General features: G+C 49.7%; 1 protein-coding gene across 1 annotated transcript; it reads right to left on the reverse strand.

Moving 5' to 3' along the window:
- Window positions 1–527: 527 nt before the first annotated feature.
- On the reverse strand, window positions 528–9,219 carry myg1 (myg1 exonuclease). The gene is made up of 7 exons (XM_067240006.1): window positions 8,916–9,219; window positions 8,562–8,674; window positions 7,027–7,186; window positions 6,667–6,816; window positions 4,904–5,026; window positions 4,553–4,734; window positions 528–1,084 (listed from the first exon to the last, which is right to left on the reverse strand). Exons 1-7 carry the CDS (start codon window positions 9,177–9,179, stop codon window positions 895–897), a joined length of 1,182 nt encoding a protein of 393 aa, XP_067096107.1. The 5' UTR covers window positions 9,180–9,219; the 3' UTR covers window positions 528–894.
- Between the last annotated feature and the right edge of the window lie 1,267 nt (window positions 9,220–10,486).

A 10,486-nucleotide genomic window follows, 5' to 3' on the forward strand; every position in this document is an offset into this window, starting at 1 on the left:
GAGAAATAAACGAAGGTATAGACACAGGCCTGAGAGAGATGGAAAGGCTTGTGAAGAAAACAACCAAAAAATAAGAAGATTGACTGGGAGGGAAGAAACCCTAGGGAGTATTAATGGGCAATCCATTACACTGCTTTATTGGTAGTAAATTGACTGCACAGCTCTCCTCACATCCTGCTGGAACTCTGGCCATCGCACCGTGTCACAGGCGAGGTTTCTCATGCCATTTGAAAAAATTAATTTGAATTAATCTATAACTGACGATTATGAATGTTCCGCTCCCAGAGCTGAGATGTCTGTCCACTGTGTTCATGCTGCTGGCAGAATGAAGTCCAAAGCTTCACTGCTGTGTCAAGCAAACAGCAGGGAAGGACATCTCTCTGAAAGGACATCCTCCACTTCCTCTGCCCTACTCTAAATCCACAAGAAATTATATCAAGACATTTCTAATAATGGTGAAATCCCTTTTTCTTTTTTCTAAACCTTATACTGTACAAAACCCAATGTACATTAATAAGATATTGAAATTGTGTTCAGATTGTATTTTATTACAAAAGAAGTACACAACACTTGTACACATCCAGAGCAGTATGATGATAGTGATGGCAGGTAGTCAGTGTGTGGGGTGTTCATTCAGGGCTGGGCTCCTCCAGTCCATTATAACTCATTTAATTCTCAATGTAATTCAAATTAGCTGTCTGGTTATAAGTGATAACTTGAGAATAGAGAGCAGAAAAAAAGAAAAAAAAATCTACAGACTTTACAGTCCCAAACAGGGAAGCCAAATTGAATGTCTATGGCAGAACGCATGAATTACAATGGACTTGCTGCCCTCGCCCTGGTTCCAGCTGGCGTGGAGCTGAGAGGGGGGCCAGGCGGCCGAACACGGCCAGGTCAGCTGCTCCCGTTGGCGGGGGACTTGGCTGCAGCCTGCAGGGTCCTCCTGGCCATCTCCAGCGCCCCCTCCTGCGTCCGGTTCCCACCGATGAAGCCTCCGGCGTGGACGAAGATGCATCCTGGGATACCGCTGAGCTCCGACAGCGCCTGGTCACGGACGCCGCGCCACTCCTCCAGCAGGGACAGCCTGGAACAGACGGACACACAGACGGACGCCATCAGGTCAGGGACAAGGTGTGACTGCTACATATGTCACTGCAAGCCCAAACACTGGGAAACATGTCCCAATAACACACACACACACTGATAGGACACATATGGACTTGTTTTTGTCAGAGCTGATGAGTTCATTACATTCTTTCCTATTCTGTGGTACAGGAGTCAGGGAGTGGTAGGGAGTCAGGTGGCTGAGTGGTTAGGGAATCGGGCTAGTAATCGGGCTAGTAATCTGAAGGTTGCCAGTTCGATTCCCGGCCGTGCCAAATGGCTTGGGCAAGGCACTTCACCCTACTTGCCTCGGGGGAATGTCCCTGTACTTACTGTAAGTTGGTCTGGATAAGAGCGTCTGCTAAATGTCGAAATGTAAATGCATTCCAGTGTTTTCTGGGGTCAAAATCATTCAGACTCACAAACTCCCAGACACATTGACCCTCCCCTGCTCCTATGGAGCACAGCTACAGTGTTAACCCACTCCTCTGAGCCTGCCTCTGTCTAATCACACACACTCTGTCTGACCTGGTTACAAAACAGATAAGACAACAGCAACAGCAGCAGTAGCGCATGTCCTCGTAAGTCCCTGGTGAGCCCTCCTCGCCCTGCCCCCTCCTCGCCCCCCCCCTCCTCGCCCTCCCCCCTCCCCGCCCTCCCCCCCTCCCCACCCTCCGCCCTCCTGTCAGCAAATACAGCAGCTTTCATTCTTCTCTAATAGTGCAGAAAATCCCTCATCGACGCGGCCGGGTGGAGGGCGACACGCTGCCATCTGAGTCAATAGGTAATCTGACGGGCTGGAGGATATATTGCCTCGTCTCTGGAGGAACCGGCGTAGGTTCCACCTCATACTGGATCCAGGCTGCCATTCTCTACTCTCCCTCCCCTTTCTCCATCCCTTCCTCCATCCCTTCCTCCAGCCCCTTCCTCCATCCCTTCCTCCACCCCTTCCTCCAGCCCTTCCTCCATCCCTTCCTCCCAGTCACCTAATCTCCCATCAACAGCAGCATGATTGGATCGAGGAACATGTGCTGCTCTACACAGCTGGCACTAATCCAGTCATTTCAGATCAGTGATTTCCTGATGGAAAGGCGGGTTGGGTAGGCTTCACGACTCCAGCCTGGTCAGTGAGGGGAGGGTGACGGCCGCTTGTGACCGTACCATCATGAGCGTCCGTCCACACAAGCCTGCTACCATCACTCCTCGGAACGGCTGCTGGCGTGTTGAAAGCGTCTTTGCATGGCCCACAATGCATCTGTTTGTTTGGTGTCCACACATACACACATTCCCTCTGTTCGCTCTCCTCGTTCCAATCAATCCTGTATGTACAGAGAGCTATAGGTTCCCCAGGCCGGCCTGTCAATCATTTTTAAATAACGTCAGTCCATGATGACAGGCAGCAGGGTGTGAGGGCTACCAGGAAAAGGTCAACATACGCCTTCATTAAAGAGAGCGGGAGAGATTTACATTTACATTTAGTCATTTATCAGACGCTCTTATCCAGAGCGACTTACAGTAAGTGCAGGGACATTCCCCCCGAGGCAAGTAGGGGTTCTTTAAGACCCCTGGTGACCAACCTCAAAATAGCAGCACAATTAACAGGCCTGGAGGTTTCCAACCTCAACCTAGCAACAAGATGACAGACGTCCCACAAAAAGTGTGATTAGGATAGTAACTAGCTGGGATTTCCATGTCAAAAAATACCATGGTATCAGGCTCTTGAATACATCCTGAAATAAGCAGTGCTCTACAATCATATGTTTTGACATCTTTTTCAGTCGTTTCAGTTATTTTGTGAAACCCAACTTCTGCTCAGTGACACTTCACACATCCCATCTCTCTGACACACTGTCAGACAAGCTCACAGACAACAAGAGCACTGGGACATTAATCCACTTTTTGAAAACCAAAAAAAAAAAAAAAAAAAAAAAAAAGCTGAAAATAATCTGTCAAAAACACTTTCTCTGTAAAAGATCTGACTGATTACGCATCAAATTGTCCAAGTCAAAACTTTGGCAGGATCGTTGGCAGTGCTCCGCTTGCTTTTCCTTGGCGGCGTGCGATGATATAAATAGATATCCCATCAGGTGCGGTACCAGGGACACAGGTGTCAACAACACCCCTCACGCAAGCATCCTCCTGCAGCTTGCAGAGAGAGCAGCCGCCCTGAGACACTGCCATCTGGAGCGCTGATCTCATCCCCTCGGCCCTCCTCATCCTCACCCTACATCGTCTTTGGTGCATCACACACTAAACGGAGTCTGGAGACCCACTCCGGACCACTGAGCCCCATTTCTCAATTTTTAGGGAGAGTCAGGTCCATTCCTGCCTATATTCTGATGAGTTACTCAGTGGAGTGGAAACGAGTAGGTAGATATGGATGATACGCAGGGAGAGAGACCGAGAGACAGAGAGAGAGAAAGAGAAAGAAAGAGAGAGAGAGAGAAAGAGAGAGAAAGAAAGAAAGAGAAAGAGAGAGAGAGAGAAAGAGACAGACAAGAACAAGAAAGTGACAGAGAAAGAAAGAGTAAAAAGTAAGAACAAGGAACAATACCAGCCTGATGATTTGAGAGGTAAAAATGTGTCATTATTCTAATTACCATACAATATAACAACCTGCCTGCTTTTGAGTGACATAGTAAGTGACTAAAATCAGCAGAAATACTTAATAATTCTCTTGTGCATAATTGGAATCTGCAGATGGTTTGATTTCTGTGGCAGAGACAATAATAGCCCACTACCGGAAAGAAAGGCATGCCAACAACACACACACACACACGCGCACACGCGCACACGCACATCCACATAGATCTTCCCAGAACTAAGTGTCAAGTATATACACATAAACATGCCAGCGTGTTTGTGTGTCCTTATCTTAACATGCACAGTGGGGTTCTCCCAGGCCATTACACAGCTGCACGTGACTAACACATCAAGCTGGACGTTCCCCTTTCGAAAAACATCCACACAACAAACAAACAAACGAGGAGGTCCGAGATGTAAAACACCCCCCGGAGATCTGCAGCTATCTTGCTTTCTGCAGGCGATTATGTTGCCGTGTCGACAGTCTGGTCCTTAAGGGGCTGCTTGGACTCCCAGTGCCCACAACACGGCCGGGCAGCACCACACACAACGCCGCACACACGGGGAGGGGCGGGGAGAGGGGCAGACGGTCAGTGCTGAATGTCTGCACTGAACGGCGGTTTGAAGGTGCGTTTGATTAGTCGTCATGCAGACACGGGAACACCCAGGGGAGGAGTGAGAATGCCTGTTTGTTGTGTGAAGCGTGTAGACGTGACTCTCACATGACGGGGTCAGCAGGCAGGATGTTCTGGAGCACCGTGCCCAGGTGTTGAGAAGTTCTCTCCTGTGATGTTCCTCAAATGGTGAATGTGTGTGTGTGTGTGTGTGTGTGTGTGTGTGTGTGGGGGGGGGGGGGGGGGGGTACCTGTTCTGGAAGGTGTTGAGGCCTGCGGGGACACACTGGACTCTCCACTGGTCGTTCTGGTCGGGGTACAGGACAAACTTGATGGGCGTCTCCACCTTCAGCTCCTTCTCCAGGCTGAAGAGATGCTCCTTCCAGGGACAGCCTCCCTGAGGGAACACCAGGACCTCCCCACTGGGGTCCACCTGGGGACGACACCCAACACCGAGTCAAACCACCCAACACCCGAGTCAAACCACCCAACACAAGTCAGACCACCCAACACCGAGTCAAACCACCCAACACCAGACACTGAGTCAAAGCATCTCCACAGAGCCTGGTGTGTGTGTATGTGTATGTGTGTGTGTGTGGTACCTTGGTCCTCCTCTGCACCGCCCCCTCCACCACCACGCGGGCAGGAAGCCAGGAGTTCTGGTAGAAGTCCACCCTGTCCAGGAACTCAGCCCCCACCAGGGCCAGGGCTTTCTGGAAGCCCTCCTACCAGGCACAGACACACACAGCATATTAGACAGCCCTGTTAGGCTAGCATCTGCCTTGTTAATGCTAATTGGATGCATGAGTGTGCTAGCTAGTTTGCATTTAACAAGGTTCTTGTCATCTTCTATTCACATTAATTTTAGCATTTCTGCCCTCCATGCCATTAAAAACATAACCACTATTGCACAACTGGCAACAAACAATTACATATATAATGATGGATGCAATGTTATTGAAGATTTTATTTTTCTTGAATTAAAAACAAAGAATTAAATCTTTCTAATTGAAGTCCATCCTAACCCTTTTCTTCCCCTGTCGGTGTCTTAGTCATTTAAACCCAGTTTGACTCTGAACACCTTCCGACCGAGATGATGAAATGCAAACGGGATTAAATCTTCCTCCCAGTACTCTGGTGGAAACACTGCTTATCACATCGCATCAGCCTCCGCCGACTCCACCGTCTACACGCACACGCACACCAGGTGCAGACATGCATCCTCAAACAGACAGACGCACACTTCAATGTGCACGCCAGCAAGCACACACACACACACACACACGGAGGTGCACAAATATAAATGCAAAATGTAGACAGACACACACACACACACTCCAACTCTAATCTCAAAGCGTCTGATGGAGTGGGCTGTCGCAGATGAGAGTTTGACCAGACAAAAGAAACCTGCTCTCTCCTTTTCCCCCCAATTATCACCACGTGACAGCGTGAGAATCTGTCATCTGAGCCAGCGTCAGCGTCTGCATCAGGGAGCCATGCACGTCCAGAGGCATTACTACCCATCTGGCCTCTCTCACCTTCAAGCGTTGAGTGATTCCAAGCCTGGTGAATGGAGGGGAGGACCCTGTCTGGACAGGGATGGAGAGACTCTCCACTGAATTCATGTGGAATAACAGCTACCCCACTGAGAGCTCGTCAGCAGTGGAACAAGGAGCTGTAGTCATCATGGAGCTCAGCCCCGCAGGGAACACCAAACAGGATTTAATCAACCAGCTTTATTACACTGATTCTCCTCCTCCTCTCTTTTCCTTTCCTTTCCTTCCACCCTGCCTCGCCCCATGCATCCCGTCTCCTCCCCTCCTTTCTGCTCAGGTAACTGAGAAGTCATTCGGGTCCCTGGCCTGCTTGTTGGGTCGTGGCCTCCCCCTCTCCCTCCCTCTCTCCCTCTCTCTGAGGGCAGCACCTGAGCAGTGCTGAGCAGGTGCACTCTCTCCCCCCTCCAGACCCGCTGACTCACGCAGCATGGCTAATTCCCAGACAGGGGAACAGGAGCAGGCCACGCCCCTCTGGGAGCCCTGTGCGCACCTGAGCATGAGCCATCCTGTTAACAGTGTTAGCTGAAGCACGGACGCTTCTGGAAGACATGCTGTACTCAGACAGATCAGTAGAACACATCTGCTCCTAGGGGGTCAGGTGGCTGAGCGGTTAGGGAGTCGGGCTATTAATCAGAAGGTTGCCGGTTCGATTCCAGGCTGGAAAAATGACGTTGTGTCCTTGGGCAAGGCACTGCACCCTACTTTCCTCGGGGAGAATGTCCCTGTACTTACTGTAAGTCGCTCTGGATAAGAGCGTCTGCTAAATGACTAAATGTAATAACGGACAGATGTCCCACACACACACACACCTCTGTGTCCTGGCTCTTGCTGTTCCAGCGAGGGTTGAGGTGTCCCACGCGGGCGCTCAGCGTGGTGGACACGGCGTAGCGAGCCTCGCCCTCGTACTGGGAGACGCCGTTGTCCACCGCGTCCACCTCCTCCACAAAGTTCTCGTAGAGCTGCAGGCAAGAAAAACCCCAGGCTATAACCACCAGTACCACCCTGCCAAAACAACCTACATTCTCCTACACCACTTAAAACACAATCCTGGTAAACACAATCCTGACCCCCCCCCCCCGAGTGTTGGGGCGTCAGCTTGGCTGACAGAGCGGAGAGTGTGCGGGTGAAGGCAGACTGCCTGGCTGCAGGAGCCCCTCTGGAGGTCTGACCTTGTCGAAGAGCGCCTCCAGCTGCCTGTCGGTCTGCGGCAGCCTGGTGAGCTGGGCCAGGACCTGCCGGCCGAAGTGCAGGTAGACCAGGCCAGCCGAGCTCAGCTTGGTCCCCCACGGCTTCTCCGGGCACAGGCTGTGGAAGGTCTCCCCGAAGGTCCTGCAACACACAGGGCCACGTGTGCCGATCAGGACTGTGTGTGTGTGTGGGGCCGGGGCAGAGAGCAAGATGTATTACCGTGTGTGTGTGTGTGGGGGGGGGGGGGGGGGGGGTGGGGGGGCAGAGAGCAAGATGTATTACCGTGTGTGTGGGGGGGGGGGGGGGGGGGGGGGGGGGCAGAGAGCAAGATGTATTACCATGTGTGTGTGTGTGTGAGAGTGTGTGTGTGTTTAGCTGTTTATCCAAACAAGTTTTATCCAACTGACAAGCCAAGTGCTTTCAGCAGGACTGATCGTCAGGCCACCGTTCTACTGCAGCAACACTGGGGCGATCTCCATCTCCAGTCTAACATTGACTCTCAGTGCAGGGGACGACCAATCACACTGGCATGGCAGCTCAGAGATTCTGTCTGACGTGTGTGTGTGAGTGTAAGTGTGAGAGAGAGAGAGAGAGAGAGAGAGAGAGAGAGAGAGAGAGAGAGAGAGAGAGAGAGAGAGAGAGAGAGAGAGAGAGAGAGAGAGAGAGAGAGAGAGAGAGAGAGAACGAGTGTTGTATGGGTGTGTGCAGCAGAAATGTAAATACAGCCACCCAGAGGGAAACGTCAACTGAGCGTGTGCAGAGACGAGTTCATCTCCACGTGAAGCCGTTGGTGGTCGTTTAATGCTGATTTAATTGAGAGGCGTCTGTTCGCACCAGGCATCCGATGAATGAGTGGCATGCCAGGGAATGGGGGGGGCGGCAGTGCCATTAGTGTGCTAATTAACCCTGTTCTGGCACCCCTGCATGGATTATCAAGACAACGAGGGATGAAGAAGGGCTGACGGCTCCACACAATCACCCAGCACATGCTACGTGGCTCCGTGTCCACATACCTCAGCGCCACAGCCAGTACTGTGCAAGCAGGAGCGTGCAAGACAATTATTAGGAAGCGTTCAAATGGAACTCCCATATTGTGACCAACGCGGTACTTTCGGCGTGCTTACCACCCTTAGCTTTAGGACTCTCCCACTCAAGCCACCCACTCCAACACACCAAGGCAGTTTCACAACGTACTGTGGACTGGAGACACACACAGAGTTGACATATATAATATGTCAGCTTCCCCCATGAACCTGTGGGTAGGCGGTCGATGAAGGGCACTAATTATCCTTACCACCTGCGGAGGTAACTCTGCATCTTTACCGGCAGGTTCTTAAAGGTATGACATTAGACAAGTGGACGGACGGACAGGCAGCCGTGCAACGAGGAAAGGCAGTGATACAGGTAGATATGCATGCATTACTGCCAACCAGACATACTGGCAGAGACAGCTAGATGGACAGTTAGGCAGGGCCACTTAACATCATGTCTAGTTTTGTTGTGTGACATACGGTACCTCTGGTGGTGGTCATAGCGATGTCTCTTGGGGTCAAACTCTCCTCCCACGTCCACTACAATGTCACACTTAGCCAGTTCTGCAGCGTCCCGGGTTCTAAAGATTTCAGCATCCTGTACAGTGAGAGTAATGGATTTCAACAATATCACCTCAATAAGACACTTTTACAATTCATTCTTTGGAAATCGATGGAGTTTCAGATGGAAACAGTTAGCCTTGAACTTTTTCCTCCCGATTTGGCCCCGATAAATTGACCAAATTCCTGTATCTGCACCCGTCACTGCAGAATGACTGGTAGTAGCTAGCTACTTCACATAAGCTCATCAATTTAGATGTTTGTCGTAGTTAGTTTACCTTGTACTCCGGGAGTTGACGGAGAAAGAAACAAGCAAGCACTTCATCACAGTGAAATGTCCCGTTATGAGTGCCAATTTTAACAACCGTCATTTTTTCTGTACACAGCCGCTTTGGTTGATGTGACATATATCGGCTTATAGGCAAAGTTAGGCTTTTTGAGACAGCAAATTTACAGTTGTGTAGATTTAAGAGACTGTTACGTGCAGCTGTTAAACTTCTAAATGTAAGCGGAGCGATTTTGGTACAGGTTTGCGCTAACATCAAAACAATGAATTTAACACTCGACAACGCACGCTGCTAACACGGCGGACGGCTATTTTACCGGACCAGCGGAAATGACGTTGCTACTTCTCCCGGTGAGTGAAGCAGGCCGCACATTTACAATAAAATGTGTCATTGCTCGAATACGACTGGTGCTCAGCTATTATGCTTTTAATAGACATGTCATATCCTATTTTATTTACATTGTCATACACTAAATAAACAATCTGTATTGTAGTTTTGTTTCCCGCTATGTCGTCCGGTGCAGTCTGTCAAAACCATTGGTTAAAACTTGTCCAAGGCTGTCCTCTAGTGGCCAATAAGGGAATAAAGACGAAAAGAACGCAAATTGAAGAGCCTGCCAAATAAAATTGCGCATAGGGCCTAATTTGCTCGCTTGATGCGATCACTTCAATCTTTGAGTGGCAAATGGTGTACACGTTTTCTAATTTCCTATACTTATGCATTCTTTCGATAAAAATAAATAAATAACGATTACGTTGTACCCCCCCCCCACCCACCCACCCCCCTACACACACACACACACACACACACACACAAATACATTTCAGACAATATCTAGGTCACCTTGATGATAATAAGCAACGCTGAAGAGTTTCATTGGAGGGATCAATCTTCAAGGAGCAAAGGGCAATTTCAGCACCAGGAAGAGGGGAACAGCTCCCTCCCCCACTGTCGCTACGAGCACTAGGGTTTGTTGATAACACAATTAGCCAGATGGGACACGCGCAGTCGGGGAGAACGTAGCGAGCTTCAGAACCCACATATTCAATGCTCCGAACAAATCAAATCTGGAAAATAGGAGCTATTCTTTCCTTTCATTGACGAAGCACTGTCTTGCTAAGGCAGTCCACAATCAAACCGTTACCTTCACAGACATACGGTAGGTTTACTCGTTCATTAAAGGTATTTTAGAAAGCACAGCTATCTTAACTACAGGTGACATTATATGGGCGCTGTCGTATAGCTGTTACGCATGCCTGTTCATGTTTCATTTGTTAAATGTAAAAAGAAAAGTAGCTAAGGGCTGAATGATCTAACCTTCCGAGTGCTTTTACTAGGTGTCTACATGTAATGACAGCGTTCCTGTCTGCTTCCTCCGTTCACTCTAACCCACTGAGTTGCAGAAGTGCCCCAGTCGCCATGCTTTCCTATTTCAGTTGAATATTCTTATTACTTTGCCACTTTGATTTAGAACAAAGGACTTAGCATTGCTCTCCGGGAGGTATATTTGACCATTAATCATTATAGGACTGTCAGGGCCATACTTTGCGATGCCCACATTT

Source organism: Osmerus mordax, chromosome 1, assembly GCF_038355195.1.
Source record: "Osmerus mordax isolate fOsmMor3 chromosome 1, fOsmMor3.pri, whole genome shotgun sequence".
In the NCBI taxonomy this organism is placed as follows: domain Eukaryota; kingdom Metazoa; phylum Chordata; class Actinopteri; order Osmeriformes; family Osmeridae; genus Osmerus; species Osmerus mordax.

What these genes read in the sequence shown, in the direction of transcription:
- myg1 (XM_067240006.1), bottom strand. Translation starts at nt 9,179, where the DNA reads ATGTTAGCGCAAACCTGTACCAAAATCGCTCCGCTTACATTTAGAAGT. An exon ending in TGGAGGCGCTCTTCGACAAG is followed by an intron (nt 6,817 to 7,026) that starts GTCAGACCTCCA and finishes TCTTGCCTGCAG; the next exon opens with CTCTACGAGAACTTTGTGGA. An exon ending in CTCAACACCTTCCAGAACAG is followed by an intron (nt 1,085 to 4,552) that starts GTACCCCCCCCC and finishes CGTCTGTTCCAG; the next exon opens with GCTGTCCCTGCTGGAGGAGT.